This window comes from Neolamprologus multifasciatus, chromosome 14 (genome assembly GCF_963576455.1).
Source record: "Neolamprologus multifasciatus chromosome 14, fNeoMul1.2, whole genome shotgun sequence".
Taxonomy (NCBI): domain Eukaryota; kingdom Metazoa; phylum Chordata; class Actinopteri; order Cichliformes; family Cichlidae; genus Neolamprologus; species Neolamprologus multifasciatus.
The window spans coordinates 10,332,494-10,358,361 of record NC_140452.1 but is presented as its reverse complement, the minus strand read 5'-3'; the positions used below and the strand labels follow the sequence as shown (position 1 = coordinate 10,358,361).

General features: G+C 38.8%; 2 protein-coding genes and 1 long non-coding RNA gene across 4 annotated transcripts in view; 2 read left to right on the top strand and 1 right to left on the bottom strand.

Annotated features, from left to right (window-relative positions):
- Positions 1-21,347, top strand: part of LOC146503562 (dehydrogenase/reductase SDR family member 11-like) — a 58,447-nt gene extending 37,100 nt beyond the window's left edge. The window contains exons 2-7 of one of the 2 annotated variants that reach the window (XM_085131541.1): positions 18,578-18,787; positions 18,901-18,995; positions 19,936-20,065; positions 20,163-20,255; positions 20,339-20,404; positions 21,249-21,347. In XM_085131541.1, the coding sequence (XP_084987667.1) occupies positions 18,578-18,787; positions 18,901-18,995; positions 19,936-20,065; positions 20,163-20,255; positions 20,339-20,404; positions 21,249-21,278 (624 nt within the window). In that variant the 3' untranslated portion in view covers positions 21,279-21,347. Of the gene's footprint in view, positions 1-18,577; positions 18,788-18,900; positions 18,996-19,935; positions 20,066-20,162; positions 20,256-20,338 lie in introns of both variants that reach the window. The other variant, XM_085131540.1, reaches the window with a different exon arrangement.
- LOC146503564 (dehydrogenase/reductase SDR family member 11-like) lies at positions 1,724-10,341 on the bottom strand. Its single transcript, XM_085131533.1, has 7 exons — positions 10,008-10,341; positions 7,028-7,237; positions 6,407-6,501; positions 5,473-5,602; positions 5,261-5,353; positions 5,109-5,174; positions 1,724-5,013 (listed from the first exon to the last, which is right to left on the bottom strand). The coding sequence occupies exons 1-7, from the start codon at positions 10,137-10,139 to the stop codon at positions 4,984-4,986; spliced, it is 756 nt and encodes a 251-aa protein (XP_084987659.1). The 5' UTR covers positions 10,140-10,341; the 3' UTR covers positions 1,724-4,983.
- On the top strand, positions 13,941-17,914 carry LOC146503563 (uncharacterized). The gene is made up of 2 exons (XR_014868846.1): positions 13,941-14,721; positions 14,769-17,914. It is a non-coding gene; the product is annotated as an uncharacterized LOC146503563 (long non-coding RNA).
- Positions 21,348-25,868: the final 4,521 nt, after the last annotated feature.

Below are 25,868 nucleotides of genomic sequence, written 5' to 3'. Positions count from 1 at the left end.
CTGCAGTGGTTATTATTATATTTACATGCTTCCAGCTCCCGTTTTTGCTCGATGACAGCTCTTACTTTTCCTTTTTCTCCCTCCCTCGCTCACAGACACATAACGGGTATGGCAGTCCATTCTCCCTGCAGCACGGACTACACTGCCTATGATGCTACATTCTTTAGAGCTATACCGGTAGCATTCTGCCTATTAGCTTAGCACAACAACAACAACTGCGCTCTCTCACCCAGGAAACACGCAGAGAGACCGTCACCCTGTAACCATGGCAACCGTAACGCGGCCGCCTGGAACAACAGAACGTAGCTGTCAAACAAAACCCAAACAGTCCTGACCCGCCACAATATGAAACAGGGAAGTACCGCCGTGTAATCCATTCATTTCAACAAAGTAACTGTATTCTAAATACCACCTTTTTAAACGGTAACTGTAACGGAATACAGTTACTCATATTTTGTATTTTAAATACGTAACGGCGGTACATGTATTCCGTTACTCCCCAACACTGCTGTTACTACTGTCAAAGCAATCTATGTTTATGGCTCCGAGCGTGCAGCGACAGTCGCAAAGGCTTCAGCTATTAATATTTTTATCCTCATATTTCTGTTCTTGGCTGGCAGGAGCCTGATGTGGTCTTCAGCTGATGTAGCCCATCGAGATCTGCTTGCTTATTTTTAGCACATCATACCTGCAAAGACTGGTTATTCAGGCTGATATAATTCATCACAGCACAGCCAAAGTCAAATGACTGAATTTTTAATGCCTTTTTTATTGCATGATAAAAGTAGGTATGCAGGTGTGCTGTAAGCTCGGAAATAATCAGTTTCACTTTAACAGTGACCAAAGGGATGCCGAAAGGATACGTTAGAGTAAATCAGTGTCATGATTTGTCGCTATTTCCACAACTGAAGTGTTCAACAAAGTACTCTTTTTTTAACCATATGTACTTTACATATTTTAAATATATTTTTAATTTACATTTAGTGTACTATAGGTTTACTTGGGTAAAAAAGTCTAAGTGGTTTTTTTTCCTTCAATATGCAAAACACTTATCTAACACAATATAAAATAAAATAATAGATCTTTAATAGGTGTACAGACTGGCGGGCTGTGCCTGGGACCCTAGGAAAATCCAGCTTAGCTTTGAAATGAAAACTCAGTTTCAGCAGAGAGCAAGCAAATGTTGTTGTTTTTTCCAGCAGTGTCACGGTTATATAAGACAGGAAGGCTGGGTGTGTGGGGCAGTCAGTTTATCATAATGTAAATAAACCAGTTTAACCACTTATACCGATCTTTTACTCACAATGTAAATCTCTCTGTATAAAAGATCACCATCATAATTGTTGGACAGAATTATTAGTTTAGTCCAGTACAGTAACACTGGTTATGGGAAATGGACATGATTTAAATTTGCCACATGACCCTCAATCTGATTTCCATCCATTTATTTGCTTCTTTTTATTTTGTCATGTTTTATTTTCAGAATGGACTCTGGAGGATGTCACCAGTGTGAGTGTGTCTTCAATCCCTTTGACAAGTGACACCATGTCATCCTCTCTAGTAATATAGAGGGCCATGTTATGTCCTTACTACATTTATACTCAGAAGATGTACTCATCTTACTTTAAGATTGGAAATACAAAAATATGAGTGTGGGCATTATATCCAGCAAGATGAAATTAAATGTTTTATCCCAGCGACAGAGCTTCACTGCTTTCATACAGTAAATGGCCTGTATTTGTATAGCGCTTTTACTAGTCCCCCCAAAGCGCTTTACACACCCAGTCATCCACCCATTCACACACACATTCACACACTGGTGGAGTTGTAGCCACAGCTGCCCTGGGGCAGACTGACAGAAGCAAGGCTGCCATATCGCCAGCAGCCCTTCTGGCCAACACCAGTAGGCGGTAGGTGAAGTGTTTTGCCCAAGGACACAACGACCGAGACTGTCCGGGGCTCGAACCGGCAACCTTCCGATTACAACCTTCCCAACTCTTGAGCCACGATCGCCCTTGCCCAGTACTCTCTTATTATGGGCACAGCAAGATATATGATGTTGTAAGACCTGCTTTGTTTCAGAACATGAGATGTTCATGGACATTAAGCTAAAATATGATTTATTTAAGTGTTATTTGTGATTAAATATCATGATTTTTCTTTTCTTTTCTTTTTTTTGTCATGGTTATATAAAACAGAGAGGTTTGGACAGGCAATTTATCTAAATGCTAATCAACCTTTATAACCACTAAAGCACACCTTCTATTCATACTGGAAATCTGACTTTTGGCAAAAGTTCATTGTTAATAAATGGTGCACAAAACGTTGTGTTTGATCAGCACACACAGTTCACCTTTGCGTAATTTCTCCCATGTACTGAAACAGCAATTTCTTCAAATAAATCAGTCAAATCTAGGAAAAGTTCCCACCCCAGACCTTTACAATCAGCTAAGTGGATTTGCAGATTCATACACATACAGTGCTAAAAACACAGTGGATCTTGAAGTCTATAATCTTTTTTCTTTCTGGTTTCAGAAACTCACAGCAGAATGTCAAAGTGCTGCCCACAATGTCATTGTCATGCATTACAAGTGTGACCTGATCAAAGAGAAGGAGATCCAAGTTCACAGCAATCGAAAAGCAGCACAAAGGTGTGCACTTGTGCAGCAACACTGGCTTAGCCACAATCACTGTTATGTGGAAAAACCAGGATTGAAATGCAGGTAAGAGGTCAAAGTTTTAGCAGTTTTGCTGCTTGATCTGCAGTAGAGTAAATGGACAAAGAACCAATATTTCTTTAAAGCACTTAAGTTGACTTTTTTGTACTGGCAACTTTTTACTTTTACTCCTGTCACCTAACACAACTCTTTCTGACATTTTCAAAAAAAGCCCCTGACTTTAGGTTTAACAAATCTGAGGGGGCCTAATATTTCCTGTTGTCACAGTCAGCAGGTGCAGACGGTGTGGAGTGGAGAATAGAGGACCCAAATGCACACAAAACAATGCTTGGAAATGAACTTAACATTAACTGAACGCGAGCTATTTATTAAAGGCTGGTTTTAACTGGACAAAACAAGAAGCAACAGCAAAATTAAACATTAACCTTCACTGGGTGAACCTACCAAACATAAAATACCCTGAAGATGGACATAGACATGGACATGTAAATCTGACATGAAAAACCTAAAATGTGAAGACTTGTGTATGAAAATCCAGGAAAACATGGCACGAGCATTGCAGAATAGCTGAAGATCAGACGAGGAATGAATGAAAACACACAAACTAAATGTGCACAGGTGGTGATCAGGGGAAGTGGAAACACATGGAGAAACAGCTGATTAGAATGAACATAATGGTGCCACAGGGGAAGTGAAACTAAACACAATGAACATGGGACACCAGAGCTCTAAAACAGAAAACAAAATGGGACGCATACATGACATGAGCTTGACAACATAGGACACGCAGAAATGAAACGTTACAGGTTAAGACGCGCAGACTTAATATGATGAACCGACGAGAGAGACTTACACAAAGGGATTGATAACACAAAGGGAGATCTAAGAAACAATGAACTATAACAGCAACCTAGGCACAATAGAAGTGAGCTTAGATAACTAAATAAGACTTAAACACAAACAATGAATATCATAAGAAAACTCCAAACATTGGGTCAAACAACCCAGGACCGTCACACCCGTCACTACATCAAACTGATTTTAAATCTAAATGGAGGGAACTACAAGTCATTAAAGATAGACCTATTGGTGTATCCATCACTGCTATTTGTCACATTTGAAAAGATGAAGAAAGCACAAAGAAAAATCGAATTTATGAGTTATAGCTCTATAATGAAGGGTTAAAGTGGAGCAGATCTGGTGTGGTGCAGATTTCCCTAAGTTGTAGTTATGACACTTCAATATGTAGCTAGTGTTGCATATGAGGAGTGGACACAAAGGGAGTAATGATTTACTGTATAATTAGTAGTGGGTCACTGTAAATTTGATTCATACCACATGTCTTGCAATTGCTGATAGTCAAAATCAGAGCAGGGAAATTTTCCTTATTACTCATTACTTAGAAAAACTGTCCAGAGACATTTTAAGATCAGTGATGACCTGTGAGAGTTGAAGGATTTTGGTATCATGAAAGGTTTAGATTGTGCTTGGAGTGGTACAGTTGTAAGCTATTCCTTTAGGTAACTCCTTTATTGATCAGAATATCAAAGAATAGTATTTCATATTTCATTTGGCACATTTTATCCAAGATGCCCTTATGCACCTAGACTTATTATGCTTGGGCTTGAGATTCTTTACTGTTTCTTAAATCAAATATCTTTAACCCAAAGAGAATAATGAAGTCGAGCAAATTTCCCCAGAAAATAAGCATTCATATTATTTAGATCCACCTAAACGCTTTTGAGAAGTTTTTTTTAACTTAACTACTTGCATATACTTTGTGCTACAGAAACCGTTCCAGTATCAAAACATTCATCCTTTTCAGGACTACACTGGTATAACTTTTTTTTTTTTTTGTAACTTTTAAACATATTTAGATATTTAACATTTTATTCGTTTATTTTTTTCCTTTCAAATGAATGGAGAAGTCTTCAAGCCTTCTTCAAACCCACCCTACTATGAAACTTAACTACTTCAGCACACTTTGAGGTAGTTAAGTGTAGACTGATTGATTGGCATAGAAACATAGAGGCAGGTGTGTGTGTGTGTGTGTGTGTGTGTTTTATAGTGTCAGATAACCATACACAACCCACCTGAGAGTGAACATGCTTGTGTGTGTGTCTCAGTCTCAGAGGGTTTTGTTATCTACACACGCGCACTCTCACACACACACACAATACACTCCCTGTTTTGTTTGTATTCTGTAAATTGATCTTGCTGTGTTGAGTAGTCAGATGAGTCAATCACACCACTTTAATGTGAAGACTAGCCTGGTCCTGGGGTTGCTGGGGCAACATGACACATGCTATATAGGTTCAACTAGAAGTTCTCCAATCTGAAAGAAAAGTTATGTGAAAGTTATATGATCATGTTATATAATTATGATTAATGTTTTGTTATTTAAAATGCAAAGTCGAAACAAAAAAGAACCTGAACATGAGGAGGGGCACTGAGGACGTACGTGACAGCACTGGCAATGTCTTTTGTTTTCAGAGCCTGTTAGAGAAGTGCAAAGTGCGTCATTTGATTTTATCTAAATGATCATGTCAACCCTCCACAAACTGCAGGATTAATAATTTTACCTTATATGCAGCATATATGCCAGCCGCTTGATCAAGATTGTTGCTGCTGGCCCGTGATATAAATTCTGTCACCACTAAACCAGGAGAAATGCTCTGCAAAAAGAGATAATGATAAAGGAACTGTTGGATGTACTGTGCATGTGTCTCACAGCAGCTTATACTTGTGTTAACTGCACTTTTCCAGTTGGTTACAGTGTGTTTTAAAGCCTTACTGTGGCTCGGATATGACTCTTTTCAGCGCGCAGCTCCTGTTTCAGGCCCTCAGTCAGAGCAGTTACAGCATACTTGGTGGCGGTGTAGAAATGTAGATCAGCAACAGGTAAGACGTGATGTCCACACAAACTGCAACAGGAGTTTTATAAGCCATGAACGAACAAATTCATTTTAAACTATTACTAGTACTTTTTTCAGATTAACTAGCAATTAAAGTAATCATTGCCCTAGTAAAGTCCTTAAACAAAGATCTGTTATTTCCCTTCTTAAATCTTGTAATAATGATGTGGTTACAAAATAATCCTGATCTACAAACATTTTCCACAATAGAAAAAATCAAATCAATAAATAATGATTACTGCATTTCATTTAGTGGCTCGAGGTTTAAGTGAAAGAAGCACGGTCTGTTGCAGTAGGAAACATGTTTTTGGTGTCACTGGACCAAAAGCCCATAAATGATCTTTATCCATATTGTAATTCTTATAGTAACAAGTGGTACTATATTCCGCACCTCCTCTAAGTTTGTTTTTGGGTTTCAGAAAATCTAGTCTATGTTAGGAGAATTTGGCTTCTCGCAGGTCTACATGAGTTCAGAGCAGGGAAGATTTATCAGACAAGAAACACAAAGAGGAACAACATCAGTAGAGAAAATACAGAAAGACATGCCCAGGCAAGACAGATTTAAACATCATGTGTTGCATTATTTGGCTTGAATTCAACAGATAGTCATCTCTATGCATAAGAACCATGAGTATTGTTTGCTTTTCCTGTTAGCCAAATGTGTGCTTTGAAAAAGGTCTGTTGAGTCATGTTGCTACAGGATGGTCTTAATCAGACTAAATGATGGTTAGAATCATATTATGACATTTATGTGACATTTAAATTGACAGATTTGAAAGTTCTGTCACTTTCTATTAGCAAGTAAAACTGCACCTGTTTATGTTTATGATGTGCCCATCGTCCACGTTTCTCTCTTTCATTGACTGATAAGCTTCACGTGTGCAGATGCTCAGTGCAAGAACGTTCACCTGTAAGAGACCAAGCAGAGAAATAAACAACAAAGAAGATCAAAATTCTCCAGGGGAGTTGTTTGCCTACTTTCTTGGAACTTTTCAACTTTCTGAGTTTTGTCCTATTGCACTTATTTTAACAAACTATGTTGTTTTGCAGGATTTTAGTCAGAGTCATGACTTTGGTTGTATCAGACTTTCTTTTTTTGTGATGGATTATACTCAGCAGAATGTGATTTAATGGATGACTTGTTTGGAAATGGTTATACTGGTTCATTTACATTAAAATAAACTTTCTTTCTCTCTGTCTAATATAAGCCTAATGCAGCTGAATATTTTCTGCATGATAGTAAGTTTAGTTCTGTCCAAATTTCTGTTTTTGATATGGACTAAATTGAAAGTTTCATGTTTCATATTCTAAAAACTATGAACAACTCGACTTAAAACTGATCATTTAATTGCTCTTCTGGGAAACCACTCCTGTGAACGCTTCTTTCAAACAGAACTGCAGATAATTTTTTCTAAAATAACTCTGAGCTCTTACATCCATGATGTTCTTCCAGGCACTGGTTTTGCCACTTAGCAGTGGCTCTGGATGAGATAAGCCAGCGTTGTTGATGCACACATCCACACCTTTGTGCTGCTCTTTGATCGCTGCGAACATGGCCAGAATCTCCTCTTCTTTGGTCAAGTCACACTTGAAAGGAACCAAAACACCAGGATGACCGGTGCTCTGACACTCTGCTGCCAGTTTCTGAAACCAAGAAGGGAATGATGACAGAGGTTTAGCTTCAAAATAACTCTGCCCTTTAATTACTGTAAATTTGTGGATTTCAGTTTTCATAACACAGCTGATCAGTAACTTTGTACAACACTGGAAGTCAGATTTTTGTCTCCAACTGCAAAAACATTCTTCTCACTGGGTCTCAACTCATGTCTGAACACATCCTGCCATCAGCTGTTTCATCAGATCTGCTGCACAGTAACTTATCTTTCTATCTCAAAAGAAACAAGATTATTTTAGTAGGAGGAGGAGTTTTTATCTGACTGGAGCATTTTTACTTAACAAAAGATTCTACTGAACCACTGCAGACTGTAAAAAATTCAGCCCCCAAACATGTTTGAATAGTTCTGTCTAGAGCAGGGGTGTCGAAGTCCAGACCTCGAGGGCCGGTGTCCCTGCAGGTTTTAGATCTCACCTTGGGTCAACACACCTGAATCAAATGATTACTTCATTACCAGGCTTCTGGAGAACTTCAAGACACGTTGAGAAGGTAATTTAGCCTTTAAATCAGCTGTGTTGGATGAAGGGCACAACTAAAACCTGCAGGACACCGGCCCTCGAGGCCTGGAGTTCAACACCTGTGGTCTAGACTCTAGAGTTATCAGCTCATATGTGTCCAGCCTTCTGTTTCTGTGTTGGACGAAATTAAAAATCTATTAACAGTGAACTTTTACACATAATCTGATTTATAGCATTACAATAGATTATTGTAATGCTGGTTTTTCAGGTTTATTTAGTGTTAGTCAGATAAACTGTTCAACTTTTGCCCAGCCGCTCCCTCTGTTCTTTTTTGCTAGGTAACAGTGAACATATATATAAATATAAATATAGACTAAAAAATATAAAATGCAACAGCCGAGATCGAAATACACTAAGTGATAGATGCAGGCCTGGTCTATCAAAATGTTCTTTTCTTTTTTTAATCAGGTTCTTACAGCTGTTGTTGGGCTAGAACATCTTAGTTGCAATGTAGAAATTAAGTTACCTTTTAGCTATTAGCTTGTTATTATCAAATTGCTTTAACCATGAGCCATTTATTTTTACGCGAGTCTCTTCCTCTCTCTACCTTATTTGTTAACTACACCTTCCTCTGTTTCTTCCTCACTCTCTTGTTGGGACTGCTGGTCCTCTTGCGCTCTCCATGGCTAATGCTAGCAACTGTGCCTGTATTCTGAGCGCACATAAATAATTTTTGCAAATGTTGCATTTTAAGGAGACAATTATTTTGAGCAAACAAAATTCATTTCAGTGTTTGCTATTATACATATACACACACAATAACTGCCATTCTCGCTCAGTTGTTGGCATTTGCTCTTGCTCAGATCTCTGCTCTGTGTGCTCTCAGTATGTCGCTTCTGCTTTCAACATCTCTGCTCCCTGCACACTCAACTTTTTCTGTACATGGTTATAAATATGCCACAAAACCAACTGATTACAGACTTGAATTCAAAATGAGTGGCTGTTTTGGTCTCCAATCAGCTCGCTAGCCACTGCATTCAGGAAATGTAGCTAAATCCAGTGAAGTGGTTTGGTTTAAACTAGATTAAAACCAACATAAAAATATATATTTTACAATCAAATAATTAAAAATACTAACCGAAAATGTTTTTAACTACACTATTATTTTGTGTCTATGTGGATAATAGCAAACACTGAAATACATGAATTCTGTACAGGAATTTTGTACATGAAAATAATTTTCTACTCAAAATGCAACATTTGTTCTTGCAAAAATTATTTACGTGCGTTTAGAATAGAGACACAGAAATAAAGCCATGAACTACAGCAGGCTCTTGTGAATGCCAGGGCTTTATATCAGCTGTTTCTGGTACTACTGCACCGCTAACATGTCGGTTAATTTCACACACTTTGCTGTATCTATTTCTTGTTTATTTTTCTCTCTTAGTTTTTTCCCCCTCTTTTCTTTCTTCGTTTGTATCCCGCTTTATTAACACTAACTCTGTTCTAGGGTGCATAGGTGCACACGCAAAGTAGGAGGGGCCAGAGGCGTTAAGAGATTTGATTGAAAATGAAAATTGAACTAATGCAAACAAGAAGAAAAAATCACCCCCTACAAATGCTTTGGCCCACACTCGAAATACCCGGTATACCAGATTACCAGTCCGGTATTGTGCCAAAAAGTGATTGCCTGCCAAAAACTGATTTCCAATGTTTCTGTGTGTTTTTTACGTGTAATATCGTAACGTATGTTGTTAAATAGACTTTGGTGAACAGGTATTACAAAGAGGTTATATATAAAATTTAAAAAATAGTCCTGTTTCTCAAATATCTTTGTAACTGGTTACATTATAACCAATCAGCTCCCTTCTGTCACTTAAAATATGTTTACAGAACTATTTTTGCTTTTGTTGCAATTTCTGCTCTCCTCTTGGCCAGATTACTCTTAAAAGAGACATTTTTAAAGTCAACAGAATTTTTTTTAAGTGCATAAATAAAGGATACATAAAAGTCACTGCCAAAAACTGATTGCGGCTTCTACCTTGTTACAGGAATGTTGTTTGTTGCTCAAGATGACTTGATATCATTGATGAGGGATACATTTGAAATATGTTTCACATATTATAGACCAATAAGTTATTTATAGCAGTTTAAATACAAGCAATCAGTTTTTGCCAAATACCAGAAATCAGTTTTTGGCAGACAACCACTTTTTGGCACCGGTCCTGGATATGGGTCAAGATACTCTACGCTGAAACTGAGTTTTCACTTCAGAACAAACCTGGATTTTTGCGACGTCCCTGGCGCAGCCCACCACTTTCATACCGAGCCGGACCAACTCTACAGCTATAGCCGCCCCAATGCCAACCGAGGCTCCGGTCACCAGAGCCACTCTGCCACGCCAACGCTCCATCACAGCGGTAACCTGCTACAAGCACGAAAGAAGCACAAATACAAAGAGAGAGAGCGACGGATCTTTCACTGTCCCGTGTGAGCATTTATATATAGAGAGAGAAACATCTGAGTCATGTCAGTCCGCCTTTTCCTCTCAAACAGCTACAGTTCTCCGCCCTGCAGGGAGGCTTTCAGCCAATCCTGTTGTCAGGTTTATGAAAACAGTTTGAGATAACTTTTACTCTGTGACACGTTACATCATCATTGTTAGAATGACAAACACGTGATGAACAAGTAAAACGCTAATTCTAAATGATGTAACTGTTACTACTGTCAAAACAATCTATGTTTATGGCTCCGAGCGTGCAGCGACAGTCGCAAAGGCTTCAGCTATTAATATTTTTATCCTCATATTTCTGTTCTTGGCTGGCAGGAGCCTGATGTGGTCTTCAGCTGTTGTAGCCCATTGAGATCTGCTTGCTTATTCTTAGCACATCATACCTGCAAAGACTGGTTATTCAGGCTGATATAATTCAACACAGCACAGCCAAAGTCAAATGACTGAATTATTACTGCCTTTTTTATTGCATGATAAAATGCAGGTGTGCTGTAAGCTCGGAAATAATCAGTTTCACTTTAACAGTGACCAAAGGGATGCCGAAAGGATACGTAAGAGTAAATCAGTGTCATGATTTGTCGCTATTTCCACAACTGAAGTGTTCAACAAAGTACTCTTTTTTTAACCATATGTACTTTACATATTTTAAATATATTTTTAATTTACATTTAGTGTACTATAGGTTTACTTGGGTAAAAAAGTCTAAGTGGTTTTTTTTTCTTCAATATGCAAAACACTTATCTAACACAATACTAAAATAATAGGTCTTTAATAGGTGTACAGACTGGCGGGCTGTGCCTGGGACCCTAGGAAAATCCAGCTTAGCTTTGAAATGAAAACTCAGTTTTAGCAGAGAGCAAGCAAATGTTGTTGTTTTTTCCAGCAGATTTATCTGTTTTTTCCAACAAGATTTATCAGACAAGAAACACAAAGAGGAACAACATCCGTAGAGAAAATACAGAAAGACATGCCCAGGCCAGACAGATTTAATCATCATGTGTTGCATTATTTGGCTTGAATTCAACAGATAGTCATCTCTATGCATAAGAACCATGAGTATTGTTAATAGCACCATCTTTGCTTTTCCTGTTAGCCAAATGTGTGCTTTGAAAAAGGTCTGTTGAGTCATGTTGCTACAGGATGGTCTTAATCAGACTAAATGATGATTAGAATCATATTATGACATTTATGTGGCATTTAAATTGATATATTTCAAAATTCTGTCATTTTCTATTAGCAAGTAAAACTGCACCTGTTTATGTTTATGATGTGCCCATCATCCACGTTTCTCTCTTTCATTGACTGATACGCTTCACGTGTGCAGATGGTCAGTGCAAGAACGTTCACCTGTAAGAAACCAAGCAGAGAAATAAATAACAAAGTCCACACCCTCCAAACAGCTTGTTTGGTTTTTTTTGTGCAAGGAGGAAAGAGATACGTTTGTGTAACTTTTGGAGTTTTGTCATATTGAACTTATTTTAACAAACTATATTGTTTGTTTTTATGATGGATTTGTTTTTATGATGGATTATACTGGTTATTATTTACCCCATCTTTATACAGTGAACTTTTACACAGAATGTGATTTACAGTGTGATTTATTGGATGACTCGATATACCAGTTTAACAGTTTAGTTACAGTAGAATAGATGTTTTATTCTCTGTGTCTCATATAACTGCCTGAAGCAGTTGAAAATGTTCTGCATGATAGTAAGCTCAGTTAGTTCATTTCTGTCCAACTTTATGTTTCTGCCATGGACTAAACTGGAAATTTCATGTTTTGGCTGTTTCTCCACTTTGGGGATAAATCAAGTACATGTTATTTAAAAAAAAAAAACTACGAATGAGTGAATTTAAAATTGATAATGAAATTTTACTTGAATGTTCCTCTTGGAAACCACTCCTGTGAATGTTTCTTTCAAACAGAACTGCAGATCAATGCAAGATTATTATTTTCTAACCTAACTGTTCTTCCAGCTGCTGGTTTTGCCACTTAGCAGCGACTCTAGATGATTTAAGCTAGCATTGTTGATGCACACGTCCACACCTTTGTGCTGCTCTTTGATCGCTGCAAACATGGACAGAATCTCCTCTTCTTTGCTCAAGTCACACTTGAAAGGCACCAAAACACCAGGGTGACCGGCGCTCTGACACTCTGTTGCCAATTTCTGAAACCAAAAAGGAAAAGATGACAGACGTTGAGCTTCAAAATAACTTCTTTTTTTTTTCACAATTAAACTCACAAAAACTACATTTTTCTCACTGGGTCTCAACTCATATCTTAACACATCCTTCCATCAGCTGGTCTTCAAGCCTGCTACACGGTAACTTCTCTTTTTATCTCAAAAACAGTAAGATATATTTTAACAAAAAAAAAATTTTTTTAGTACTAGTAGTTTTTATCTGACTCCACAATTTTGACTTAACAAAAGAAAAACCTCTTGAACAGCTGCACACTATGAAAAATTGAGCTGCCAGATGTGTCTGAAAATTTGTCCTTGTGCTTGGAGTGGTACAGTTGTAAGCTATTCCTTTGGGTAACTCCTTTATTGATCAGAATCTCAAAGAATAGTATTTCATATTTCATTTGGTACATTTTATCCAAGATGCCCTGACGCACCTAGTGTTATTATTTTGGGGGTTGAGATTCTTTAACCACATACTGTTTCTTAAGTCAAATATCCTTTAATCCAAAAGGAATAATCAAGTCCAGCAAAGCATTTATATAACTGAGATCCACTCACGCACTTTTGGCAAGTTTTTTTTTAAACTTAACTACTGCCATGTACTTTGTGGTACGGAAACAGTTCCTGAATGAAAACGTACACCCTTTTCAGGACTACATGGCTTTAACTTTTCTTTTTTTGTTACTTTTAAACATAATTAAATATTTGACTTTTTATGAATGTATTTTTTTCCTTTCAAATGAATGGAGAAGTTTTCAAACCGTCTTTAACCCCAGCCTACTATAAAACTCAACTACTTCAGCACACTTTGAGGTAGTTGAGCGTAGTTAAGCAGACTGATTGATTGGCATAGAAACATAGAGGCAGGTGTGTATCAATGTGTGTGTGTGTCAGAGGATTTGCTTATAATTTATAGATTGACCCTGAGCTTATTTTTTTGTCTTTTTCTCATTTATTTAATTTATTTCAGCACTTCTTCATTTTGATGAGTTTCAGCTTCAAGTTTCTGATTCGGATGATTCTGACAAGAGGGTAACATCATGCAACTTCTCAAAGACACTAAAAAACACACAGTAATGGTAACATCCTCACAGAGTGTCATAAGAGGTTGGTCACAGTGCAACAGAGGAAATATATCATGTTCCAGCATTTTTAAGAGGAAGACAATTAACACTTGGACAAATTTCCTTATTGTTTATGTATTATGTGATTGATCTAGTTACAGTAGAATAGATGTTTTTTTCTCTGTGTCTCATATAACTGCCTGAAGCAGTTGAAAATGTTCTGCATGATAGTAAGCTCAGTTAGTTCATTTCTGTCCAACTTTATGTTTCTGCCATGGACTAAACTGGAAATTTCATGTTTTGGCTGTTTCTCTACTTAATCAAGTACGTGTTATTTTAAAAGCTATGAATGGGTGAATTTAAATTTGATAATTAAATTTCACTTCAATGTTCTTCTTGGAAACCACTCTTGTGAACACTTCTTTCAAACAAAACTGCAGATCAATGCAAGATTATTTTTTTTCTAGCTTACATTAATGATGTTCTTCCAGCTGCTGGTTTTGCCATTTAGCAGTGGTTCTGGGTGACCCAGAATGAGATAAGCCAGCATTGTTGATGCACACGTCCACACCTTTGTGCTGCTCTTTGATCGCTGCGCACATGGACAGAATCTCCTCCTCTTTGCTCAAGTCACACTTGAAAGGCACCAAAACACCAGGGTGACCAGCACTCTGACACTCTGTTGCCAATTTCTGAAACAAAAAAGGAAAAGATGACAGACGTTGAGCTTCAAAATAACGTCTTTTTTGCAATGTTAAACTCACAAAAACTAAATTTCTCTCATTGGGTCTCAACTCATGTGTGAACTAGAGATGGCTCGATACCGCTTCTTAATGTCCGATACCGATTCTGATATCATAAATTTGGATATCTGCCGATACCGATATGAATCCGATATAGCATATTTTGTAATCAATAAAAACGTTTTTTTATAAATATCTTCCTGCATTTTGTATAAGTTCATACTCAAGTTTTAAAAAACAAGAGACTGAAGCTATTCTGTTGTACCTGTATGCAAAAAATACACTCCACCGAAACATTTTATAGTTCAGCAACACTGATCAATCCAAGGGCGTAGATTTTGTTTTGGCATTGGTGGGGAAGAATGATTCAATGATTTTTTTTTTCCTTTTTGCTTTTGCTTCGTAATAAAAAGAGGAGAAATATACTTGCCTACATATGCTATTCTACATGCTTTTAAACCATTTAAAATCACAATTCATAGTTTTATATGTGAATTATATAATGTTAAATTACTATTAAACAAATGACTGACTAAGTAATTTTTGGATTTAGTTTACTTCAGCCATATTCCATATAAATCAGGTATCATACAAAAATAAAAATAGCTTCAAATACAGTCATGACAATAAAAGAATATGACTTTAAGGACTTAACAACATTACTCAGTTATAGTACACCAACATCTGTTATAGTTTGGCACTAAGGGAACACTGAATGACCTGGTGGGTTTTGTCCATAAAACTACTCATCTAAGATTACCACAAAGTAAAAGATCTCTCAGCAAAATTATGCAACAGTTTAGGCACTATTGCCGCTATCAAATCAGTGAGCTGGGATTTTTTTATTCTAAACATGAACTACTGTTACAGCAACAGACATGGACTACTGGTGCCCACACAACAACTCAATGTCCACTATGTGAAGGAGCCAAACACATGTCTTCTCCTCTCGTTAACTGAGATAAACTTCTGGCATATTGGTTTTACATCTACAGTGGGGCAAAAAAGTATTTAGTCAGCCACCGATTGTGCAAGTTCCCCCACTTAAAATGATGACAGAGGTCAGTAATTTGCACCAGAGGTACACTTCAACTGTGAGAGACAGAATGTGAAAAAAAAATCCATGAATTCACATGGTAGGATTTGTAAAGAATTTATTCGTAAATCAGGGTGGAAAATAAGTATTTGGTCAATAACAAAAATACAACTCAATACTTTGTAACATAACCTTTGTTGGCAATAACAGAGGTCAAACGTTTACTATAGGTCTTTACCAGGTTTGCACACACAGTAGCTGGTATTTTGGCCCATTCCTCCATGCAGATCTTCTCAAGAGCAGTGATGTTTTGGGGCTGTCGCCGAGCAACACAGACTTTCAACTCCCGCCACAGATTTTCTATGGGGTTGAGGTCTGGAGACTGGCTAGGCCACTCCAGGACTTTCAAATGCTTCTTACGGAGCCACTCCTTTGTTGCCCGGGCGGTGTGTTTTGGATCATTGTCATGTTGGAAGACCCAGCCTCGTTTCATCTTCAAAGTTCTCACTGATGGAAGGAGGTTTTGGCTCAAAATCTCACGATACTTGGCCCCATTCATTCTGTCCTTAACACGGATCAGTCATTCTGTCCCCTTGGCAGAAAAACAGCCCCATAGCATGATGTTTCCACCCCCATGCTTCACAGTAGGTATGGTGTTCTTGGGATGCAACTCAGTATTCTTCTTCCTCCAAACACGATGAGTTGAGTTTATACCAAAAAGTTCTACTTTGGTTTCATCTGACCACATGACATTCTCCCAATCCTCTGCTGTATCATCCATGTGCTCTCTGGCAAACTTCAGACGGGCCTGGACATGCACTGGCTTCAGCAGCGGAACACGTCTGGCACTGCGGGATTTGATTCCCTGCCGTTGTAGTGTGTTACTGATGGTGACCTTTGTTACTTTGGTCCCAGCTCTCTGCAGGTCATTCACCAGGTCCCCCCGTGTGGTTCTGGGATCTTTGCTCACCGTTCTCATGATCATTTTGACCCCACGGGATGAGATCTTGCGTGGAGCCCCAGATCGAGGGAGATTATCAGTGGTCTTGTATGTCTTCCATTTTCTGATGATTGCTCCCACAGTTGATTTTTTCACACCAAGCTGCTTGCCTATTGTAGATTCACTCTTCCCAGTCTGGTGCAGGTCTACAATTCTTTTCCTGGTGTCCTTCGAAAGCTCTTTGGTCTTGGCCATGGCAGAGTTTGGAGTCTGACTGGTTGAGGCTGTGGACAGGTGTCTTTTATACAGATGATGAGGTCAAACAGGTGCCATTCATACAGGTAACGAGTGGGGGACAGAAAAGCTTCTTACAGAAGATGTTACAGGTCTGTGAGAGCCAGGGGTTTTCCTTGTTTGAGGTGACCAAATACTTATTTTCCACCCTGATTTACGAATAAATTCTTTACAAATCCTACCATGTGAATTCATGGATTTTTTTTTCACATTCTGTCTCTCACAGTTGAAGTGTACCTCTGGTGCAAATTACTGACCTCTGTCATCATTTTAAGTGGGGGAACTTGCACAATCGGTGGCTGACTAAATACTTTTTTGCCCCACTGTATACTGTCCAGCGTCTCCTGGTGGACATACAGCAGCATTGTTTAATCTCATTTGAGTCATTGTTAACCTTAGCCAACTTTTTAGTCTTCTGAGAGCACTGAAGCTTCTTTCAGCCTCAGTACATGTGTTTTATCCTCAGATTACAATTATTATTATGTGCTTGATGTGCCTCATGTTTGGCCCTGGCTCTTCCCCTCTGACTGCACTAGGACATATTGCCACCTGATAAAATAACACATGGATTCGTGCCATATAAAAAGTGAGACATGTCAATTCAGATTCTTTGCCAAATATACACTAATGAATCAATTTACATCAGCAGCCTAACAACTGTCATGATAATAAATACTAGTTAATCTATAGCACCAAAACATTAGTCACTCACCTGTGACCTCGCCTCTTCATCTCTGTCACCTGATAAATAAGTGAGAAATTCCAAATACATGCAGTCACACATGTGCTTCAAATACAGTCATGAACCACCAAGTCATCATCCAACTTCACCTGTGACCTTGTGTCACCATTGCTCTCTGAGCTTTGTGTTGGTTCTTCTGTCACCTGACAAATAGGACATACATGACAATCGTTTTTTTTCTTTCTATCGGGTTTGTTTTTCTTTACGCGAAGAGATCAAATTATTGGTGGGGACAATTCAATAACAGCTGAATATTGGTGGGGACATGTCCCTTCCGTCCATGCCAAATCTACGCCCTTGATCACATTAAAGTAGTGTGGCCACTTCCTCTGATTACGAAACATTAAAAAAAAAAAATTGAGTGAATTCTTAGAAGGCAAAGGAAAAACGAAGGAGACTCATCCAGCCATCAGCTCTCTTCTTCTCAAAGCCATAACCACTCTTGGTTAACTTGGTTTCGGTTAACAGATATTTATTGCCAGATATTTTTAAGTTGTAATTGTTGTTTTACTGCAGTGGAGATGTTCATATCTAGTTCTATAGATAACTTGTTAGAACCTTCAATATAGATCTGGCTTAGACACACACGCGCACACACACACACACACACACACACACACACACACACACACACACACACACACACACACACACACACACACACACACACAGGCTACTGGCACTTTAAAGAAAGTAAGTACAAGACAGTTTTCTTAACTGTGGGTTATATTCAGTGCTTGTGAAAGCCAACTGCACTGATCTGTGAAAAAGCTGACTCTAGTCTTTCTCCTCCTCTGTTAATGACTCTCTAAGATTTTTGAAGATGTGTGAAAAAGCAGACAGCTCTTATCTCTCAAAGAAAATGGTCTTTGATGAGGTTTGTGGAAAATGTTTCTGGCATTCTCAGCATCCTTTTTAATATATATTGAAGCAGTAACAGGGTGCTCATGCAGACTTAACACTGAAGTACAGTGCAATTGTCCATTATTTTCACACTGCAGCAAATAAACTGTACTTCAAAATGTACTGTAGCATCCAGTCAAACATAGAAGGCCAGAACTGATGGCCCAAGACTACGTCCAAAAATACCTGTGCACGTGTGGACGTAGCCCAAGACTACGTCCACACGTACACGGGTATTTTTGAAAACAGAGATTTTCCGTTTTCGTTCCACCCTGGCCGGAGTTTTTAAAAATCTCTGTTTTCAGTGACCAAAAATGCCGTTTACGTGCCAACAGTCTGCTGACTCAACATTTGCAGCATTTTACACTGGCATCAACAGCAGCACAAACACTACACCAGGAGTTTAAAATGAGTTTCTTTTTTGGTTTCAGAAACTGGCAGCAGAGTGTCAGAGTGCTGGCCACCCTGGTGTTTTGGTGCCTTTCAAGTGCGATTTGACCAACGAGGAGGAGATTCTGTCTATGTTTGCTGCAATTAAAGAGCAGCACAAAGGCGTGGACGTGTGCATCAACAATGCTGGCTTATCTCATTCAGAACCTCTGCTAAGTGGCAAAACCAGCAGCTGGAAGAACATGATAGATGTAAGAGCTCATTATCTTAAAAAAGAAAACAAAGAACACTTTGGTTTAATCTGCAACATTGTTTTGGTTTACTGTGTAACAAAGAAACATTCATGCAAATTGTTTCCTTCCAGGTGAACGTTCTTGCACTAAGTATCTGTGCACGTGAAGCTTATCAGTCAATGAAAGAGCAAAATGTGGATAAAGGACACATCATAAACATGAACAGGTGCAGTTTCATTTAGTGAAGGACCGTTATTGACATATAGATCTGCTAGTTTAATCATCCCTTTTCCCATATCTTATAATACAGCTGTGCTCACCATTCAGATTCTGATTATGAGCTTCCTTTGGTAAAACTGCACAGTGAACTTTTTAGACAGCAAACATTTGGCTAACGGTAGAAGGACACATGAGGTATCAACAATAATGAGGTCTTTGTTCAGATAAAAATGTGACAAAGAACTCTGCTTAATTAAAGCCAAACAAGAGACCTCGTGTGGTCTGACCTGATTTAGACCTTTGTCTTGCCAAGGTCTTTTGAAACAGGCAGGAAACGTAGCCCAGAGACCATGCAGGAATCTGGTACCACTTATTAAAAAGGGTAATTACAGGCTTATTGTCAAATGACACTACTACAGCCTTTACCTTCCCAGAATCCCTGCTTCATTCACCCAGCACGCACAATACCGAATCCTGGAAGATCCAGTGGAATACAGTGCCCATTATTTATTTATTTTCCTGGAAAACTAATTTGGATAGTAAGAGAAAACCTGGTAACTGATCTCAGAGCAGTAAAAGCAGAGCAAGCAGCAGTTTGTCCAACATGCAGGTCTCTCATCTAAGACCGGCAGTCTGCGTATTATTGCTTTCATTGGTCAACCAGAAATTCAGAACCAAAACATTTTCAATTAACTTGGCAAAGACAAACAGTTGTTGTTCATCTGAGGCTGTATTTACCTAATTTAAAATATGTTAAAGACCAAGTCATTGTTGTACTAAGTCCTAATATTTAAAGGCTTAAAACTGAAAAAGATTGTATTTTCTTTTTCACATGTATGTGTGGGCTTTCTTTTTTCCTTTTTTTAGCACTAAGGGCTGAAATTAGACCAAAATCGGTTGGTAAATGCTGACCTGATTAACAGCTTAGAAATCTTTTTCTGTCGCAGCTTGTGTGGACATCAAGTCTTTTCGTTGGCTGATGCACATTTCTACTCTGCCACCAAGTACCCTGTGACTGCACTGACTGAGGGCCTGAGGCAGGAGCTGCGTGCAGAAAACACCCATATCCGAGCTACAGTAAGGCTTTCACTCTAATCAGCTCCAAAGGCTTTTAACACCACTATTTCCTGAGGATACTTCCTGAATTTCCCTCTTTATCCACTCTTCGTTGCAGTGCATTTCTCCCGGTGTGGTCAAGACAGAATTTATGTCACGGCTCTACCATGACAGTCCCGAAAAAGCAGCTGGTATATATGCTGCATTCAAGGTAAAAATACTCTTACACTTCAAGTACTGTTGACAGGATTACTCAGACAGAAAGTATTTAATAACTTTTCACTTCTCTTACAGCCTATGACGGCAATAGACGTGGCCAGTGCTGTCACATATGTGCTCAGTGCCCCTCCTCCTGTTCAGGTTTGTGCTTTACTCTCATTTTCATGCTCTTTCATTTAAAGGCACTGCAGATTCTCAGTCATCCAGGTCATGGTAATTTAAGGAGCTTAGAAAGAAAAGTGACGAGACTTCTTTAAGTTTCTTGAAGATCCACTATTGATCATGTGCATCATTGCATGAGCTAAGGCGTGAAAAAGGCTGTGAGTCATCAGCAGAGGTTTTGGGTGAAACCATTATGAGACCTTGCCCTACTTATTGAGACCAACAAACACAAGACATAAGCAGGCGTTAAGACGTCTGGGAGGGGATCTCAAAACTAGATTATAAGGACACCCCCCCCCCCCCCCCCCCCCCCGTTCAAGGATGGTCGTTCACATAGATCACTCCTCTTTCAATGCATCTGTCTTCTCTGTCAAAAATGTGAACATTGGCATCTTCGAAAGAGTGACCTTTATTCTTTAGATGCAGATGTACAGCTGAGTCTTCTCACCAGAACCAGACCTGTCTCAAGTTTTGAGATCCCCTCCCAGATGCCTTAAAGTCCACTCACATGTTGTGAGGTTCACCCGAAACCTCTGCTTATAATGGCCCATACCCTTTTTCACACCCTGGCTCACGTGATGAGGCACATGATGAATAGTATGTCAACAACCCTCTTAAAGGACAGCCCCCCCTGGGAGTAAAATCTTGGACTCTCCACCATTTCGTGTTAAAACTGAAGAATCTTCTTGGATGAGAGGTGATATGTCTCTAAGTCTTTCTTTCCAAGCTCCTTAGAATTTTTATTGAAACTTTGCTCTTTTCACATTTTAAATATCAGCAGCTTACTCACAATATAATAACATTTACATAACTTTTCTTTCAGATTGGAGACATTCACTTTCAGGGTGTGTAGCAGGTGTTTGTTTTCCTGGTAACCCCAGAGCAGGGGCCCAGTCCAGCCTTCACATTAGGGTAGCTGAAAGCTTTATTTTGCATTTAATGCTTGTAGAAGTCAATGGCAATGATTAATGATAGCTTATTTAACCATTTAATTTAGTTTCTTTTTAGTCCAACTTATTCTACTCTATTAATAATCCCCTGTGATTTTGGAAGATGAGTGCAAAAGCAGCTCAGCTCTCACAGTTTTCATGAAGTGCATAAGCAGGTCTTTGGTGCAGGGTGTGGCCATTTGCCAAGCACAACATTCCTCAGAGTTGGTCTTTATCCCTGGTCTTGCTGGTCTACATTTTGTGGAATAAGGGATGAAGTGTCCTCATGCTGTTGGATCAAGCACACCTGCATTCATGTGAAAAAGAAATTTTTCACATGCCCCCGTGCACCCACCCGCCCACAACCTCGGCAACACACCAACAAGGACCTAAGCCCCCAAGTCCCAGCCAGAGCCCTAGCACGGAGGCGAAGCACCCCTGAACCCCAACCCCCCACGCCTGCCCCGGATCCACTCAGGGGCAGCCAGGCTACCAGGCCAGTAACCTACGTCCGCCAGTACAGACCCTCCCCCAGCCCTGCTGCACGCAGCCACAAGGAGAACAACCTCTAAGAGCAACCAGAGCCACTAACCAGGTTATGACCACAACCCCTGGGTTAGGCCCTCCGGGGATAACGTCCCTAGGGATTCTCCAGACGCCCTAAGCCTGTCCCTACCTCCACATCAACCACAATGGCAAAGGCGGGACCAAACCACGACCCCCCACCCCCGCTAGGTGATGGAGCCGATCAAAGGAGCCCAGAGGGATTGATCTAATGTGGTGGCAGAGGCTGTCTCGAGACTAATGTGATCTATTAGATGGTTTCTATATTGACAGAACCAAAGAGCGTGGATGTAATTGTCTGGTGTATTGCCTTGACAGTGTGAGCAGTTGTTGGAAGATGTAAAGCCCATCTGGAACATCCGATGACCTGTATAGTGCACTCTATGTAGTATTTTGTATTGTATTAATTGCAGACTGGGATTTCTAATCAATTTAAAGGGTTTTAAGCATATCTGAGACCAGAGGTTTTGGTCTAAGCCGACTGACAAATCTGCTTCCCACTTTGCAATAGGAAGGGATATTGATTCATCTGTTTTAGAAAAAGTTCTGTATATTTTAGACAATAATTTAGGGGATTTAAGAGTAAGAAAATGTACCGCACTTGGTGGTGTTTGCAGTTCAACTTGACTGAGGTTAAACTTCTTTTTTACTATGGATTTAATTTGTTGATATTCTAAAAATCTTTTCTTGTTGATCCCATATTGTATAACTAGTCTGTCAAATGGAATAAAGTCTGTTCCTTCTAATATATGTTCTAAGTATTTAATTCCTTTACAACTCCATTCTGGAAAATTAATCATATTATTGTTTTGTAATATGTCAGGGTTATTCCACCTAGGTGTACGTCTTCATGGGATTAATGAAGACTCCATTGTTTTTAGAAACTCCCACCATGCTGTCAGAGAAGAGCTGATGTTGATGCTTTTAAAGCATTTGTGTCTTTTGATGCATAGTGCCTGTTCAACATCTAGCCATGGCTCATCTAAGAAGGTACGTTTTAACCATCCTGAGATATACTGAAGCCTGTTGGCTAAGAAATATTGTTGAAAATTAGGCAGATCTAATCCTCCTTTATCCTTGGTTCTTTGAAGCGTTTTTAAGCTTATACATGGGGGTTTATCTTTCCAAAGGAATTTAGAAATATACGAATCCAGAGATCTGAACCAATCTTGTGATGGTTTGTTCGGGATCATTAAAAATAAGTAATTTATTTTTGGCAAGATCATCATTTTTATAATGGCAACCCTTCCCATGAGTGATATGGGTAGAGATTTCCATCTAGTCAGATTGTCTTCTACTTTCTTTAGAAGTGGGATGTGGTTTAATTTAAGTCTGACAGCTTAGAAGAAACATTAATACCTAAATATTTAATATTTCCAGATTATAGTGGGGCAGAAGAAGAATTATGGAAGGAGCAGTTAATTGGAAGAACTGTAGATTTTGGCCAGTTGATTGAATAATCTGAAACTCTTGAAAACCAGTTTATTAGAGTAATTACCTCAGAAAGGTTGGTTTGTGAGTTTTGGAGAAAAAGCAACACATCATCCGCATAGAGACTGATTTTATGTTCTACCTTCTTATATTTTATGCCCTTAATTGTTGTAGCCTGACTAAATGCTGCTGCTAGTGGTTCGATAAAAATTGCAAAAAGTGAAGGGGAGAGTGGACATCCCTGTCTGGTGCCCCTTGGGAGACAGAAGCTGGAGGATGTCTGGTCATTTGTTCTGACACAAGCTGTTGGGGAATTATATAATATTCTTAGCCAGTTTATGAAAGAGAAAGAGCTTGGAAAATATGCCTTAATTATCACATCTCGAGCACTATGCTTGAGGTCTTTATGAAATGTGCTGTGATTAGCTTTCACCATATTTGTATTCAAGTGTTGAGAAAAGAGGATTTTACCATCAGTGTTAGTTTTTTTGGTCTCTTTGAAGTTGCACCGTGACCTCCTGAAGTGTTTTAGTCGTTTGCTAGATTTAGAAACGTGGTGACTTTAGCTAGTCTTGAAATAACTTTGTCTACACTGTTTTTACTTACATTTTTCACTAACATATATTAAAATAATTTATAGGAAAATATGTTGCTCTCCTCGGAGTTGTTATTATACATATTCCCTTTAGTTCAGCCTGAAATAACTTAGCTTTCAGAAAAAACTTCTGTGATCTTCAGAGGGTGAACTTGCTGATGTTTGTTAGCCCACAGGAGAGCCCTGGCTGACCAGCCAAATGTTAAAAAAGAAAATGCCCACATAGTTTGTGTTTTATTCACACTGAGTAAATACACAAAAATAATAATTTTAACAATGTAACGTTGGACTTTAATGCACAATAAGGTAAGTTTAGGTGGTTCCGCCCCCTTAAGAAATATTGTGTAACCTTAAATCAAGCACAGTGTGACAGCCGGCCTTTTTAGCGCCTCTTACTGGCAGATGAGGTGACCTGTAGTGATGGGATTTCCGGCTCTTTTTAGAGATCAGGCTCTTACGGTTCGGCTCACTAAAAAGAGCCGGCTCTTTCGGCTCCGAACCGGCTCTTCAGGTTGTTTTGTTGCTTTAATTAATTTATTATTAACAATAATATTAAATTATGCACAAAAGGAATTACTAACGTAAAAAAAGTGGTTTTATTTATATATGTTTATATATAAATATATGCGGTGGCCCCTAGAGACAAAACACGTACAAACTCCAAAACACATTTCTAGCATGAACTGAACTTCCAAAGCAGAGCTACTAGATCACTTAAATTACACAATTGAAAGCATGTGTGTATTGTTTGTGTATTTATACACAGGCACTCATATATATTCAAATAATTTAAAAACAATGTACCTGTTACTACCACACACCAAATCCGGTCGTTGGTACTTGCTGGCTTGTGTAGCCACTAGGTAACAAAAGCTCAACACTGCGCCTAGCATTCTGGAGCACTTCTGTTGACTTTTGTACGTGTTTTGAGTTTTTATGTGCTTCTGAGTTTTTACGTGCTTTGGAGTTTGTACATGTTTTTACGTGTTTTGGAGTTTTTACGTGTTTTTACGTGTTTTGGAGTTTGTACGTGCTTCAGGGTTTGTACGTGATTTGAAGTTTGTATGTGCTTTGTCTCTAGGGGCCACCGTAAATATACTTTTATTTATTCACTCCACATAAAATGTAATAAATAAATCATATAATACAAAAACCAACTATTCACATTTCAACTTTTAACTATTTAAATTTTCAGCTTTTTCCTTTTACAAATTTAAAGTGAAACAACACAAAACACTGCAAACCACAACACAATTAAATACAAATTAGAATATGAAAACAAAAAGAACATGCATATTCTCTGTTATATGGGCCCGCATGAATAAACTTTCTGAATCCTTTATCATCTGCAACTGAAAATAGTTGTGGATGATTACTATACCTTTCTAATGTGACATTGTTGTCCCTGGCTTTCTTTCTCTCCCTCCGGCTCTGTTCCTGTGCTACTGAGTGTAACTACCGCCCCTCCCCCCTCTGCTCAGCGTAAAGCACAAGGCTCGCGTGCTGAGTGAAGCAGAAAAAAAGTGCGAGAGAGAGGCTGAGAGAAAGAAAAAAAAAAAAAAAACACGTGACGGCTCGCGATAAGGAACCGGCTCGCGTCGTTCACTTCAACGAACCGGCTCTAAGAGCCATTTCGTTCGCGAACGACCCATCACTAGTGACCTGATGGAGCAGCGGCGAGACAGTTGTTATTATTGTGAAGAAGTTATCCAAATAAACTGTAATGCTCGTGGTCACAGAGACTTAAAACTGTATGAATACATTCCCTCTTAAGCCATGCTCTTTGTTTGCTGTTGCACAGACTTTGAGTCATGGCTTCTACGTCGTATCTTTGATTTTACGGAGTAAATACGCAGTGGAAGTTACATTTGTGACAGGTCTGTCTCTTCTATTAATGGTTGATATGTTTTGACTTCAGTAAAGT

Bases quoted from the DNA above. Each gene is read 5' to 3' on its own strand.
- LOC146503564 (XM_085131533.1), bottom strand. From the start codon at position 10,139: ATGGAGCGTTGGCGTGGCAGAGTGGCTCTGGTGACCGGAGCCTCGGTT. The intron at 7,238-10,007 runs GTTTGTTCTGAA...TCTTGGTTTCAG, and splicing joins GGGACGTCGCAAAAATCCAG to AAACTGGCAGCAGAGTGTCA. The intron at 5,175-5,260 runs GTAAAATTATTA...CTTCTCTAACAG, and splicing joins GCATATATGCTGCATATAAG to GCTCTGAAAACAAAAGACAT.